The sequence below is a fragment of the Aegilops tauschii genome, chromosome 2 (assembly GCF_002575655.3).
Source record: "Aegilops tauschii subsp. strangulata cultivar AL8/78 chromosome 2, Aet v6.0, whole genome shotgun sequence".
Classification (NCBI taxonomy): domain Eukaryota; kingdom Viridiplantae; phylum Streptophyta; class Magnoliopsida; order Poales; family Poaceae; genus Aegilops; species Aegilops tauschii.
Genome location: NC_053036.3, coordinates 542,654,678 through 542,669,633, shown reverse-complemented (window position 1 = coordinate 542,669,633; position 14,956 = coordinate 542,654,678). Strand labels below are relative to the sequence as shown.

The 14,956-nt window shown below is 44.1% G+C and overlaps 2 protein-coding genes and 1 long non-coding RNA gene across 6 annotated transcripts; all 3 read right to left on the bottom strand.

Moving 5' to 3' along the window:
- Positions 1 to 1,233: 1,233 nt before the first annotated feature.
- LOC109781357 (probable plastid-lipid-associated protein 8, chloroplastic) lies at positions 1,234 to 2,824 on the bottom strand. The gene is made up of 4 exons (XM_020339963.4): positions 2,584 to 2,824; positions 2,265 to 2,388; positions 1,849 to 2,025; positions 1,234 to 1,685 (listed from the first exon to the last, which is right to left on the bottom strand). Exons 1-4 carry the CDS (start codon positions 2,749 to 2,751, stop codon positions 1,495 to 1,497), a joined length of 660 nt encoding a protein of 219 aa, XP_020195552.1. The 5' UTR covers positions 2,752 to 2,824; the 3' UTR covers positions 1,234 to 1,494.
- A 2,479-nt stretch (positions 2,825 to 5,303) lies between these two features.
- LOC141041765 (uncharacterized) lies at positions 5,304 to 7,927 on the bottom strand. 2 transcript variants are annotated; one of them, XR_012203275.1, is made up of 3 exons: positions 7,650 to 7,915; positions 7,447 to 7,523; positions 5,304 to 5,465 (listed from the first exon to the last, which is right to left on the bottom strand). It is a non-coding gene; the product is annotated as an uncharacterized lncRNA (long non-coding RNA). The 2 variants fall into 2 exon arrangements; XR_012203276.1 differs by lacking the exon at positions 5,304 to 5,465 and adding an exon at positions 6,617 to 6,727 and having other exon boundaries at positions 7,659 to 7,927.
- A 287-nt stretch (positions 7,928 to 8,214) lies between these two features.
- Positions 8,215 to 12,386, bottom strand: LOC109781358 (glycosyltransferase BC10). 3 transcript variants are annotated; one of them, XM_020339965.4, is made up of 12 exons: positions 11,934 to 12,214; positions 11,391 to 11,838; positions 10,824 to 10,922; positions 10,484 to 10,584; positions 10,332 to 10,403; positions 10,143 to 10,233; positions 9,822 to 9,902; positions 9,256 to 9,318; positions 9,034 to 9,156; positions 8,881 to 8,919; positions 8,629 to 8,726; positions 8,215 to 8,540 (listed from the first exon to the last, which is right to left on the bottom strand). In XM_020339965.4, exons 2-12 carry the CDS (start codon positions 11,709 to 11,711, stop codon positions 8,486 to 8,488), a joined length of 1,143 nt encoding a protein of 380 aa, XP_020195554.1. In that variant the 5' UTR covers positions 11,712 to 11,838; positions 11,934 to 12,214; the 3' UTR covers positions 8,215 to 8,485. The 3 variants fall into 3 exon arrangements, with proteins under 3 accessions (XP_020195554.1, XP_020195553.1, XP_045089189.1); XM_020339964.4 differs by having other exon boundaries at positions 11,391 to 12,386; XM_045233254.2 differs by having other exon boundaries at positions 8,215 to 8,726; positions 11,391 to 12,386.
- Positions 12,387 to 14,956: the final 2,570 nt, after the last annotated feature.

Genomic DNA, 14,956 nt, shown 5'->3' with positions numbered 1-14,956 from the left:
GGCTTGAAGGTGAAGGAGAGAGGGCGAGAGCAAGGACGGTGAAGGAAAGAAGGTGGTCGGCGGCGAGAGAGAGATGGTCGTGGCGTGGCGAGTGTGCTGCCAGCGGCGACGAAGGCGGCTTTTATAGCGGCGAGGGGGCGGCAGTAGTGCGGACGCGTGGCGAGAAAGGGCGGGATGCGTGGCAGCTCGCTTTCACTGTGCCGCCCGTGATCAATGGAAGGCTGGCCGGCGGCAGTCTTGGCATTGATTCATGCGGGAGCCGAGGCAATGAGACGAGGACGACGATGCCTAGTCGTGACTCGGCGGGCCCACGGGGTGGGAATAGGATGCGGGAAGTTTTGGCGCCATTTTTCTTTCCCCGGCACCCCCGGTCGGCCCTCAGCGCGTTGGGTTCGGCCTGGCTCCGCCGACGCCAATTTCGGTCCTAACCGGCGAAATCTAGGCTCCTGCAGGCGCGACTGGGCCATTTTTCGGAGCCGGCGATAAAAAAGAGGCCTAGAGGGCTTGTTGGGGGGGGGGGGAGTGGAGATGCTCTTAAACATTCTTGCAGCTTCTTGAACAAAAATAATGGTACTCTCTCATCACGAAATACTTGTCGGAGAAATGGATGTATCTTAGACGTATTTTAGTTTTAGATACATTTATTTTTATTCACTTCTAAGACAAGTAATTTAAGACGGAGGGAGTACTACTGAACATAATACTTTTTGCTTGAACACGTCCTCGAAGCAATGCTGAAATGATGGAATCTACAAACAGTCATAACTCTGGGAATATATTATAACTGATCCTTCGGAGTGGCATGTTGATTCATAGTTGGAGATCATGTACACATAAATGGGTCAATTTGGTTGACTACAAAGATAATGGTGCATTATCCAATTTCGGCAAATTTGTCGGGGCTGAATCAAGCTCCTGTGGTCTTTTTAAGCCGGATAAGTGCTTCAGGCCTTAAGGCAAAGAAGACACATCAAAAAATGACTTTGTTAAGAGCTACACCCAACATATCAGTTGGAACTAATGAGAGAAAACACTACGCAAGCAGACTAGATTTGGCAAGCATATCAAATATCTTGGCATCGGAAGCTAAACTTGAGCCAAACTTGCACCTAACAAAACAATGGAGAATGTATGGCTTCATCTATCTGAATCAAAGCATAAACTATCAGTTATACTCCCCTAAGCCGAGTAAGACAAATATTAAGAGAGGCATGTATCAATAACAGTTAGCCAGAATACTCAAATTCTCAAACTAATATCGTCCTGCTCAAACCCCAGTATTATCATAAGTACATCCAGAAACAAGATCAGCATGAGTACCGCAAACATTTTCGCTCACAACAAGGCAATCTGCTTAAGGTAGAAATGAATATCATAAAAAACTACTTTGTGGGCTTTATCTCTGAATTTACATCTGCAAGCAGTTGCGTAGACGCCCATATGGCCGATATCCCTTGTGGCGTCGAGCACATGCAAAATATGCAACCTACCCTTCTAATCTTGTCTCAGGAAGACGAAAAGCGAGCCTCGGGATCCTTTCCCGAGCCTGATCTTCTCATCGACATAGGTGATTTCCAGCTTGACCTCACTCTCGCCACCATATCGGAAACCCAAGGAGCCTACCTTCAGTTCCGGGGGCTCAAATATGACCTGAATCCACTTACTGTCCAATACATTCAGCTTGCCTGCATGACACCACGGAATCAAAAGATCACTGGCACATTACCCGCAATCTTATATATCTGTATTTTGTGGCAACCACACAGTGCTTAAAGCCAGCCTGAACTTCTACTCTGGACAATATGCAGTGTCTAAATCGAATGAGTGAAGAACCAACATGTGGTTTACCTGTCAGAGACACCGCGCCATCGAGGCCAAAGATGGAGAAGGAGACCTTGTTCCTGACGATGTCGGGGGCTTCCACCACCTGAACCATGTCGTCGGTCTTGAACACCAGCCGTCCGAGAGGGGTGCGGTAAATCCCTCCGGGGGATGTCGGCACCGAGCAATACACCACGTCCCAGTCTGGTCAAGTGCACCACAGCACAAGAACTGAATCAAGATGGCATCAAGCATCAATTGAACAAGATTCACCGAACACTGCAGCCCCAAAAATGCGGCGGTACCAATACCAGATGCAGGTCTCACATGTTTGATGGTTGCAAGGTTTGGCATGTCTGTCAGTAAGTGGCACAACCACACCACAATACTGCCGGATAAGATGGAACTACGGTTTGGTTGGGGATAGAGGGGGCAGGACTCACCTCCGAATATAAGCGGGGACTTGACGGGCTCGTCGATGCAGTACTTCCCCAGCTGCTGCGCGACGTCGGCGACCTCCTGGTGGCCTTCCTCCGGCAGCAGCACGCCCCGGTCAGTCCCCTTCACCTGTCGGCAACATGCCTAACTTGCTAAGAAATCACGCCGAAAATCGAAGCAAACTTTAGTTGGGACCAAATTTAGTGCGAAACACTAATGTTTGGTGGTTTCTTGCAAGCTATTCATGCTGAAATTGCTTAACAGGATTGCAAAAGCTAGGTCGAATCTTGGAGTGGGGCAAAGGAGCTTAGATGTGAGCGTCACCTTGGAGAGGATGGAGTCGACGAGCTCCGGCGGCGCCCGGAGACCGGGGGCTGCGGCGAGGGAGCATCGGGCGGAGGCGACGCGCCGGCGGCGTGGCCGGCGGAGAGCGGTCGGTGAAGGTGTGGAGCAGGAGATGCGGACGCAAGGGGGCGCAGCACAAGCCGCCATTTTCTTCTGGAGTTTGTGTGGCGAGGCGATAGCTCAACTGAAGCCCATTTCTACCATTTTGTACTGTATTTCTTTTTCTTTTTAAGAAACAGTTCCACTGGGTGTCCGGTCGCTGTTATCTCTGTCTTTCTGACAAGAAATATAGTCCCTCCGTTCCGAAATAACTGACGTGGTTTTAGTTCAAAGTTATTTCCGTAATATTTATCAAGTCCAAATATTCCTGAGGTGCTAAAGTTTACTTCGTTTTAAAATATATATGGTGCATTAATTTTTTTAAAAAATCAAAATTATATACGTTTAAACAAATTTATAGAAAAGATATAGGAGTATTAGCATCTCAGTAGGGAATAATTAAAGGACGTGGCTAGCCAGCGCTCGGGCGCTCGTTTATGTGATCCAGCACCCTGCCGTATATATATGTAAATACAATAGATTGCTCAAAAAAGGAAGCCTGTCACCACCTTTCCACGTACCCAAGTGATGCTGTTACGTTACCAAAGAAATCAGCCCAGACCTTGTCCCTGCGTGCATTTATTTGGAGTTCAAAAATCTTAAAAGCCATAACTTTTGAATCAAGCGTCAAATATAGTTCTGTTTTCACCATCGGATTTCTGACGACGAGTTCTTCAAAACTAGATCTCTTATGGATAGGTTTCGTCAAACTTTTTTAGGGCAACTTCCGGTGTGATGGAGGCAACTATAATGCTATAGGGAAGCAACTTCATATTTTTAGCCTAGTAGGACTGGCTATTAGGTTGGTTTGCATAAAATAAATAAGAAAATCACATAAAACATAAGCCACGTTTAGTTCTACATACAAAGCAACTTCACCGCACTATGTGTACATGTGAATTTTGTTAACATTATCCCAACTTGCCTATCATGACTGCTCAGTTGCCTATTGTCGATGGCCAGTTGCCTACGGATGATGGTCAGTTGCCTATAAATACTAAATTGCCTAGCATTGATGCCCAGTTGCCTGTTATTGATAATTAGTTGCCTACCATTGCTGCTCAATTGCCTAACTTTATGAACATAGTTGCCTACAATATTGTGAAGTTGTTTATCATTGTTTTTTTAAGTTGCCTACAAACAGTCTAAAGTTGCCTAGATTCACCACCAAGTTGCCTACCATAACTAGCAATAGCAGACACAAGAGCATCAGCTAGACGACTTCACAGTAGTATATGCAATTTAGAAACACGACATATGAGCATGAATAATAGGCAACTTAGAAGTACTAGTGAGGAAGTTAGAAGAATGTTAGATAAAACTAACTAGGACCCAGAATGTAGTGAAGTTGCTTATTTTTAGCACTAAAGTTGCTTCTAATATAAGGAAAGTTGTTTACAAAGATGATGTGATTTTATCTACCTCTTTTTGAAGTTGTTCTCTATTACTAGTTGGTTGCTTATTGTTATTAATTAGTTATTTTTAATGGAGCAAAATTGCTTCAATTTAGAACTAAACTTGTCTCATCTAGCATTAAAGTTGCTTTTAGAAAAAAATCATCGAAACATATTCATGTGGGGTTTAATTATAAAGAGCTCGTCGTGACCTGGCTAGCCAACACTAGCACAATACCTTTGGCGGGCAAACTCCCCCGAAAAAGGAAAGCACATGGTTCTCCTAACATCCATCCAACATAGTTTTAAACTTTGAAATCATGATAGATAACTTAAATCCCACAAAAAAACAACATTGTAGGATCCTTAGGTCCCTTGATGGACAATTTCCATAGTATTGTAGGCAATTGAGGATCACTCGTAGGAAATTTCGTAGCAACGTAGACAACATAGTTTTTAAGGTAGACAACTTAGAAGCAATGTTAGAAATATTTGCCCTCTATGGCAGGCAACTTTTACCGTATTATAGACAACTAAGCTATCTACAACTTAGTTTTCGATGTATGCAACTTAGCCACCATGATAACCACCTATTACACTACTGCACACAGCTAATTGGGAGGCTACTAGGCGAATTCACCTATACACATGATACAATTCATATAGCATCAAAGTTGCTCATGTTTAGCACTAAAGTTGCCTCATCTAGCATCAAAGTTGCTTTTGAAAAAACACATCAAAACATATACATATGAGATCTAGTTTCGATGAGCTCGTCGCGAGGAACCCAACGGTAAAAACGGTTCTTCGTTCTGACACTCAGTTCAAAAGTTGTAGCTTTTTGAAAAAATTGAAACGAAATAAATAGGTGAAGACAGCACATGCATGCACATTAGTGTTGGTTATTTACATGCACGTGGGCGCGGTCTTCACACACTGTCATCGTCCGCTGTCTTAAATAATCACATGCGTCAACACGTGCATGTATCGGACGGCTCTGATCCGTGCGCTCGGGAGCTCCAATTAGTGTAGCTGCGCTAATAAGTATTTAGGATAATTAAAATATAGTTCATGATGGATCTAATTTGGTACCCCCTCCGTCCGCGCCCTGCGACGGTTGCCGCCGATGGCCCGCGGCCAATCTGCGTCGCCCCTGCCCACGTGCGCCGCCCGCACGAAGGCGAGCTCTGCCGCCGATCATCTGTCGTTTCTGCTCCTCCATGGCGACCGCTTCGACGGGCGGCTCCTCCTCGTCGCCTTGATCGTCTCCGCGGCTGCTTCCTGGTGCCCGCCGCGGCCACCCACTCTGGTGCGGGGTTTGGGCAAGTCACTGCTGCTCCTTCCCCGCCCAAGCCCCTGCTGCGACTCCTGGGATGCATGAAGATATTTGGAAACAATCAATCAATTTTTGGAATAAATCAATCAACTTTGGGAAACATCAATCACAATTTTTTAAAACAATCAATCAATTTTTGGAATAAATCAATTAACTTTGGGAAACAATCAATCAATTTTCAGTGCACAATCAATCAGTTTATTTTGGAAACAAGCAGTATGATTCCACTAGATTCCTCAAGACTAAGAGGGTGTTTGTTTCCAGGGACTTATTGGTTTAGGGACTTAAAAAAGTCCCTATAAGTCCCATCTAAACCAAACAGGAGGGACTTATAGGGACTTAAAGTGGGCATTTGGGACTTATGAAATAAGACTCTCAAGGAGAGTCTTATAGGGACTTATAGTTGTAATATGGTCTTATAGGGACTTATAAGTCCCAGAACCAAACAGGTAGGGACTTTTTAGGGACTTGGGACTTATAAGTTGGGACTAAAAAAAGTCTTAGGACTTATGAACCAAACAGGGCCTAACTAGGCTATGTTTTGATTAGTTAAATAAGAAGATCATATTGACCTTTGCACTATCCATTATCTCCATTAGTGATTCTACTGAAAATATCCCATATCACTGTCTTGCAAGGTTATTACAGACAGGGGTGTTTACTCACCATTGATAAGGCAAGGTTACTCCTCTAAATAAATGTTGAATTTGCCCCAAAGAGATGATATGAATAATTTTCAGTACCGATGTGTGCGGAGAACTATATAGAAGGTCTATAGTGCTTACATGAACCAATGCTGCCATTTTCTATATATAGAAGGTCTATATATTCGGATTATATGAACATAAATGTAGCATCCGTTCTTTATCAGATTGGAGAAGAAAATGATTGATAAAGAAATGCTTCTATATATTCAGATTATAATAGAAGGTCTATAGTACTTACATGAACCAATGATTGATAAAGAAAATGCTACCACATGTCCACACAAATTCAGTATCCACGTGTCCACAAATTCAGTGTTAACACAAATTCATTATTCAGTGCTACCACATGTCCACACGACAGCATCAGGATGATTGATAAAGAAATGCATAACACTACATTAACACCACATCCTGCATGTTTCAGTTTTCAGTTTTGACAGTGACAAAATTTACTAAATTTTCCTTAAGCATGTTACTTAAGGAACAGGGGCCCTTCTTTCCACCTTGCTATTGAGCCAACTGTAATTGGGAGGAATCTGAACCTCTCCCCTGTCCTTCTCCTCTCTCTGAACTATCTCTCCAGTTTTCTTTATCAATGATAACACGAAAGTTTTCAGTTTTGACAATGACAAAATCTTGCTCTGAATTTACACTGTTAGTTTGACAAAAATCTAGATTTACACACTGAATTAGCTTGACGACATTCAGTTTATCTTGCTCAAATCTAGTCTAAATTTACAAAACACTACACCATAATTTGCAATTTTCAGTACACCATTGTGAGCAAACATACAAATATACTCCCAAGCTCAAGATAGCTCCCAAGCTCAAGATAGGCTAAATTTGACAGCTACTGTACTCAAAAGAAGCATTTTGGATTATCACAGCAAAAGAAGCATTTTATGCAGTCTGAAGCATTTTTATGCAGTAAAGAAATTGAATCCTTTTCCACTGTAATGTTTGAACTCAGTTTAAATGGAAGAAGAAAATGCAAGTGATAGCTTCAAAATACAGTATCCTCTACGGTTCTTGATTGCTTTTATTCCTTTCTTTTGTTCTGAAATGTCCATCGATGGTGCAGAAATACTGTAATGTTCAGACATAAAGCTCAGGGCTCTGCGGTCTGAAGCATCTTATGCAGGCCGTGGTTACAATTTTATGCATTTTGTTCTGAAGCATTTTATGCAGTCTGAAGCTTAGCTTGTTCTAACTGAATTTAGTCAGAACAAAACTGCTCTGCTCTGACTAGTTCAATAGCCTGAACAATAGCCGTACTAAATCATCAAGGGCGCTGCATATCACGCACCTGAGATCAAGGGCGCTGCAGATCACGTATCAAGGCGCATCAGGTCCGGTCCTTGGCACCAACTCCTCCTCCAATCGCTGCAGAAACCAAGAGTAGAAAATCAGCTCGGCTTCTTCAGCAGAAAGAAGAAACAAACAAGCAAGCAAGAAAATCCATGAAGAAAGAGACCAGCAGCAGACGGCCGCGGCGGCGGAGACAGAGACCTGCGGTACCTTGTCGAGCATGCAGGAGACGGAGACAAGCAGCAGAAGCGGCGGCGGCGGCGACACGAGAAGCCGGTGGAGCGAAGAGGGCGGTTCTCTGCATGTGGCTGGAGCAATTCACGGGGGCATGAGCGCCGCCGCCGGAGCCGGCAAGTCACGGGCTTTGCAGAAAAGGGGATCCCTTCCCGCTTGATCTCCCGGTGCAGACGAAGAGAAGAGGCGAGACGAGGGGGAGAAGGCGGCCGGCGCGTGGCGAGGCGACGGAGCAGGCTTGGTGGGCCGCGTGGTTTGTCGAAGGAAAGGCGAGGTTTTTTTTTGGTAAAATACCGCCAGGGACAAGTTTTCCCAGACAGAAAGAGTATATTATAAAAAAAGATATCAACATCTCAGTACCGAAAAATAATGATAAAAATATATTTCATGAACAAAAATACACAATGAAAAAAAATCTATATAAACCTGGTCAGAAAAAAAGAAAAAAAATTACTTTCCCAAAAAAATACACCTTATATTTCAAAATCAAGCAAGTACTGTGGAAATATGAAATGCAGAACATGACAGCCACTTGAACAAGCGAAATGATACGACGGAGCTTTGAGCAGACTCAGTGGTATTAGTGTAACCAATAATGGGCATCATCTAATGGCTTTTCCGAGTTACAGTAATCTTACTATACATCACAGAATCTGTGACTAAAAATCTGTAAAGAAACTAGTAAAAAGACATGGTCGTCCTAAATATGTGATGTCCTGGAGCGAGTTAAAATGGACTGAGATGGAGATGGGATTGGGAACCACTCAATTACTGCAGCGAATGCCTTCTCCTCCGTATATCTTCTATATCCACCAACTTGTCAAAAGATCTAATGTCCTTCCAAATGTACAGATGTTTCTATAGCAAAAATATCTCCTGTAAATTCCTGTAGTATATGGGATGAGCACAGCACACTCAAAAGAGGGTGTAATTCGAGAATAAGTACATGAGATTGTTCATGGACTCAGGGTAGAACTTCCTGGCGAACAGGTAGCATGGTTTCTTCACTCCATTCCATAAGCAAGGGTTCTGTGTAACCACTTTCTGTAAGAACAAGGAAACAAATCAAGTATTTCTATATTAGTTCCTTTTCTTCATCACTTTGAATTTGTCAGGTAAATGTGAACGCGAAGCATTGAGAGAGAGACACACACACGCACACAAACAAACACACAGAGAGAGAGACAGAGACAGAGACCTTGCTATCGCTTGTAACATGGTGACTCATGTCAATTGACTGCAGCGAGATCAAGAATTGGAATTAGAACCAATTTTGAGATGAACTTAAAGGACCTCTGACAAGTAGACATGACACGAGACAAATCTATAAGTGTATAACACAGAAACATACAGTTATATTCTTCAGGAGCCCATAAGTGACATCTTGCGCCCGATAAGCTTTTGGATGCCACTTTCCTTCCGACCAGTCAACATGAGTTACAGACCAATTCGCTATTCCATTTGGATCCATCATCTGTTTTGTGCAAATACAAGTTCCCATAATCGTAAGTGACACAATGGTTATTACTGATGGAGATAAATGTCAACATATAAAAGGCTGTCGTATACTTACATTGAATAGTGTTGGCATATAATGCTCATCGGCATAGCAATTGCGTCCACCTTCCATTCCTGGCTGCAAACAGAGCAAACACATGTCATACATCTGAGCCCATTATGGTAAACTAAAAGAAAAGATGTGTGCTAAAACCAATGATAATAAATTCGTAATTATAGCTCATTAATACCTAAAATACAATAATACATGCAGATATACAGTGTAAAGCAACTGTAGAACCTATACAAAGATCACGGACATTTTATTTTATTTTTGGGAAGTTTGTCATCTTTCGATGAATGAGACAGAACAGGTTTCCTTTGCTACAAAAGCAAATAGTAAGTACAACCTCATAGATAATAGATAGTTCAATAGTACACTATATCATCCAATGACAAATATCAAACTAGCAAGGGATGTGATATTGTGCCACATAATCCTCAAGTTTAAGAAAAATAAAGTATGAAATGAAGTTTACCATATAGTGCATATACCAAATCTTATATGCTGTGAGACAACTGGGTAGAGATATGTCTGACAACTGTACATGGGAAAGGAAAGAGTAAAAGGGCATGGCATACCTTACAATAAAGCTTGAACTTTGTATAGTAAAGACTGTCCGCGATTGTCATCAATGCATGTTGCCGCTTGACTGAGAACCACTGAAATATTTAGAGACTTTGTTGAGATGCATCTTTCTATATGAAAATACATATCACAAAAATAGAGTAAAATAGGGGACGGGGGGGCACAAACTTATGTGACCGAAGGATTAACTTTAGTAATATTACTGTCTGGAGATTAAAGGCTTAAAATTTAGACAGCAAGTCATGCTGTCTTGAAGAATCTACTGTGCGAAATACTTTTGGCCCATGAACTTAATAGATAGTACAGTAGATTACCTGTGAACCCTTCCTGAAGTCAGACTCTCTAACCTCAGGTAACATATTTTGCGAATATCTAAAATTTCCGTGTGGTCCAGGATCATAGAAGCTGACCAAGGAATAAAATAAAATGGAAGTAAGAAATAGAAGCTCCAATAGTGGTAAGGCTAGTCCTTGAGAAAAAATTTAAGCAGATGTCTGACTTACGAGTCAATAAAACTGAGATTTGTTCCCATCAGGTAGTCATACACATAGTCAAATTTGTGCAAAGGTACGCAGCTGTAACAGCACAAGAGTTGACATCAGATGGATTTTATCATGAAGGAAAATCAGATGTAAGCAAACTATACTCTGTGGACCTGTCAGAAAGCAACACAAAATGCTGGTTGTCAATGTCTTGTAGAGCATTCGCCAACAACCTTCTCTCAGCATCAACCATAGAAATCTGACCCCACTGTACCTGCAATAAATATATATATATCACCCAAGGTAGTCTTTAGCTTCTGAACACTGTTGCGAGACAGATCTATATGGCAAATATCGATACCGATCAAGGAATAACAGTTTCAATTTTTCTAAAGAATAGACATAATGCTGAAATTAATTTGTGTTTTGTATTGCCAGCTGTTAAATTAATATGAACAGTGCATGCCTTGTTATAACAGCGTTCAAACTGTGCATCATTTACAATGTCATTACCTTGTCACTGTGTATATCTCGACCAATAAATAAGCGACTGACATGTTCTGGCTTCTCCCTCGAGGCGTGAACATATATGGTATATCTTCCCTCATGACCCTACAGAGACGGCAGCAGAAGACATGAACAGATAACTCTGAGCAAAATGTGATGACACAAGAATTATGGCATTGCTGAAAAGATCGATACTTCTACATGGAACATAAAATCAATGAAATGGTCGCACAAAGTATCATTCTATCCTATAACAGTAGGTGGCTGTGACAGAAGGTCCAAAATTCCAATGACAATAAAAAAATGTTGACATAGCATGGCAATAGCAATCAGTTCAGGCTATCCTAGGTACGGAGAGGTAAAATGGAACAATGGATGTGCACCAAGACCAAGTAATCCACCTCTAAATCTTGCTTATTTAGCAAGCCACAGATGTCAAACTGTATGTCCTTCATCCTTACTATATGCAGTAATTCACAGCTTTCTAGCATGGGTGTAGTTTAATTAAAAGCTTGCTCTGCACGTGGATGCAAGAACTAGTAATAACAAATAGTATAATTGATTGATGCGCACCTCGAAGAATTTCTCCCATAGTTTTTCAAACGGCAAGTTGCCCGGGGTGAGGAACATGAAGGCGATCTTGGACCCCCTGGACCGAACAGGCGGCGTGGAGAGTATGTGGCCGAAGACAACGCGGGAGGCCCTCTCGTCGTCGGTCAGCTCCCTGTCGGGCTCCACCGGGAGCCAATTGCTGACGGGGGAGGCGTAATGCTGGGGCGGGTAGTGGTAGGCCCAGACCACCACGACGGAGACGAGGGCCGCGACGGCGAGTATCCACGCGCGCCGCCTCGGAGAAGCTGCCGCTCTCGTGCGGGGCAGCGGCGCGGCCTTCATGTCCCCGACGACGCCCGCGGCCGGGCAGCAGCTCGCGAGGGGCTGCCGTCAGAGCCCAGATCGATCTTGATTGGCGGAGAAGGCGGCGCCGCCCGGCCGAACCCGCGCCAGACGAATCGGCCGCCGCCTGCACGGAGAGAGGGGAGGGCTCGGTTCTTGATAGCTCGAACTGCCGGAGGGATAGGGGGAGAGACGATCTGCTGTCAAGCTAGGGTTCCTTACCGGCCCGCGGGCAGCAGAGCAGCAGCCGGCCTGGCTCGCCGCCGCCGCAGCAGCGGATTTCGGTTGGGGGAGGATGACAGCTGAGGGGCGCAAGGAGGGGGCCGAATCCGGCGGGTGGGGAGAAAAGAAATCAGGGGAGGCGGCGCGGGGAGGGGTGGAAGAATCACAGGCTAGTACAGATTGGAAAGAAAAAAAGGCGGAAGTTTGAGAGGATCGGCGTCCGCGTCCGCGTCCGGTCTGTTGGGGGCGTGTCGGGGGGTTTCCGTTTGTTTGTTTGTTCCTGAAACATGGAACATGGGATGGGAGTTATGGAAGCCGATCGAAGGTGGCTGGAACATGCCATTTTCTCATCTCATCTCAAAGACTAGTAAAACTGCGGGGGCGTGCCGGATTTTGTTTGGTAACCGACGCGTCCAGCTCTCGGTCCCCCGGCTTGGCGACTGCCCATTGGACGATGGATGGATGGATGGAGGGTGGCACTTGGCATGGCACGGCGGGGCCGGAGTGACGACGCACGTTTCACGGGAGCCGCCGGATTAGCCTGATCGGACGGTTTCAGATCGTTTGGAAACAAATGCTGCCATGCGTTTCCTTTTTATAACCCGGGGATCCTGGGAATCCAAGTGTATTTATTGTGGAATTGTGCATGTTTCATGTAGCGATTGCAAAAGAATTACTTATATTTATTGTGGAAGACTTCATCGCCACTTATGTATAAATGCAACTATTTCTCCCTCCCAGATTAAATAAGAGCATGGTTAATAATATAGCCATCTGCTGGCTATAAGCCAGTGCCATGTCATTTACAGCCCATCTTATAGCCAACATGTACAATAATAGATCAAAAGAGTGTACTATTTTTTTATTATATGGCCCACCTTTCATTCTCACAAAGTGCCTAGGAGCACGTGCTAGAGTTGGCTCTTCACGAAGAGCCCGCTTACCTTCTCTCTCCTCTTCTCTTTCCTCCAACTAAGTAGAAATATACTAATTTATTCCTTATAGCCCGCTGACTCAGCTCTATTGTACTGCTCTAAGCTGGCGGCTACGGACTTGATTTACTACGGAGGGTTTCAATTTTTATTCGAATTCACTAGACCGCGTGGGCAAAACCTCTCCCGATTGTTGGGCTTTATCTTCCCCGTGGTGGCGATGTACCTTGTCTCCTGCGTGAGTAGCTGTGAGGTTTGTGTGCAAGTCATTGGACAGGATGACGCTCGCTTTTGTGGAGCAAAGGCCTTACTCCATTGCCTTTTATTCCTGATCAACTTGGATGGCGCTAATTGGCTGGTTCCAGCTTCAATTTTTATGCCCATCTTTAGCTTTGATTTTTTTTCTCATGCCTTCTTCGGAATTTACTCTTCAAGCTCACCAAAGAACAATCACCTCACAATGTGCAGCCACTGAGTTTCTCAAGAAGATTGTTGAATACCTTAAGAAGTTGAAGATGCGCCATCAGATCGCCAACAAGCTCTAGTGCACTGAGGCTCATGTATGGTGCATGAGGCATAAACTTGATGAGTACACTCCCTACCTCTAGTATTTTTCTTGTTGGCCCACGAGCACTCGCCATTTACGTGGAGACCGCTAGTCTAGTGGGTAGTGGCGAAGCTTAGTGAGGGCCAACCTAGGTCGCCGCCCCCCAGTGAAAAGATCATATGTGATCATCCCTTAGTAGTTGGCCCATATAAGCAGTGGCCCAAACCATGTTCTACACCCCCCCCCCCGGTCCTATTGCCCCTCCAACATTTTGACCCAAGCTCCACCACTGTTGTGGGAAAACCTTTTATAGTGTGTATATTATCGTATCTATTTTTTATACTCTTGTGACTAAATATTAATAAGCAGTATTGTGGTTTTATTTTCATTGATGTGATATGGGGCACAAGTTAAACGGAGGTCCTTGTCGTTGCTGACGATGAAGGTGATATGTGATTCCTAAGAACTTCACAAGGGGTTCAATAACATTGATGTTCTTCTTGTCAATGTTGTAGGAACGGACGAGGTAGATGACGACTAAGTTATGGAAGGATCAAGTGAGGACGATGCCATGTGACATTGATGTTTCTTCCCCTCTTGACCTCTATAGGTAGTTATCCACCTGACAAGATTTCTTTCTTCAGAGCAACTCTAGCAGTGTGGCCAGATTGTCCCAATCGACACAATAACGGCAATGGCCAGTTTGACCAAAAGGCCATTCTAGTAGAGCCATCATTCGAGGGCCAGATCGTCCCAATCGACACAATAACGGTGATGGCCAGTTTGTCCGAAAAGGCCATTCTAGTAGAGCCATCATCCGAGGCCGAGTCGCCATAATTTATGAAGGGTGCTCCATATACAAACCGTGAGACTCCATATTTGGTGGCTAGGGGGCTGGATATGGAGTGTGTCGTTGACCAACCACCCGCGTGGGAGGGAAATGTCAGCTCCCTCCTTGTCTTCCGCCATGTTTTCCCGCCACTCGCCCTATTTTCCCGTTGTTTGCCGCCCGCAACTATAAAAAATCTCTCTTCCCTTCTAGCTGCCCACGACTTCCACTATCACTATCGGCGGACTCAGTGTTGTTCACGAAGGTGGAGAAGTGTTGGTAAAATTTATATCAGCCATTTGGGGAGACGCTTAATGATCTCCGCAGAGAATATTGTATGTGTCCCCCTAAATCCCTAGCATATTTTTTATCATTAGGGAGAGTGAAATCAATGCCAATTTTTTGAAACATCAGAAGCCACCAAAATTGAGTAGCTCGCGCCGCCAAAAATGACATTATTGTTCAAATTTTTTATAAGCATTATGTGGCACATTCGCGTGGATGTCTGCCTCAATGCTCATCATAATCTTGAACATCACCGTCAAAACATAGACGCAATCAGAATCGATACCCCAAAGTCGCCGCTGGAATCGTCCTCGCCATGTTGCTCGTGGTCGTACAAGCCCTCACCCTCATGCTTGGGTTTAACTGATTAAGGCGTGGTTGACTTTGGCGGTCATTGATGCACGACTTTGACCATTAATATATATCAAAG

Excerpts from the sequence above, each read along its gene's own strand:
- LOC109781357 (XM_020339963.4), bottom strand. The coding sequence starts at position 2,751 with ATGGCGGCTTGTGCTGCGCCCCCTTGCGTCCGCATCTCCTGCTCCACA. Across the intron at positions 2,389-2,583 it reads TCGACTCCATCCTCTCCAAG|GTGAAGGGGACTGACCGGGG; the intron begins GTGACGCTCACA and ends TGTTGCCGACAG. Across the intron at positions 1,686-1,848 it reads TGGCGCGGTGTCTCTGACAG|GCAAGCTGAATGTATTGGAC; the intron begins GTAAACCACATG and ends GGTGTCATGCAG.
- LOC109781358 (XM_020339964.4), bottom strand. The coding sequence starts at position 11,711 with ATGAAGGCCGCGCCGCTGCCCCGCACGAGAGCGGCAGCTTCTCCGAGG. Across the intron at positions 10,585-10,823 it reads GAGATATACACAGTGACAAG|GTACAGTGGGGTCAGATTTC; the intron begins GTAATGACATTG and ends TATTTATTGCAG. Across the intron at positions 10,404-10,483 it reads TTTGTGTTGCTTTCTGACAG|CTGCGTACCTTTGCACAAAT; the intron begins GTCCACAGAGTA and ends GTGCTGTTACAG.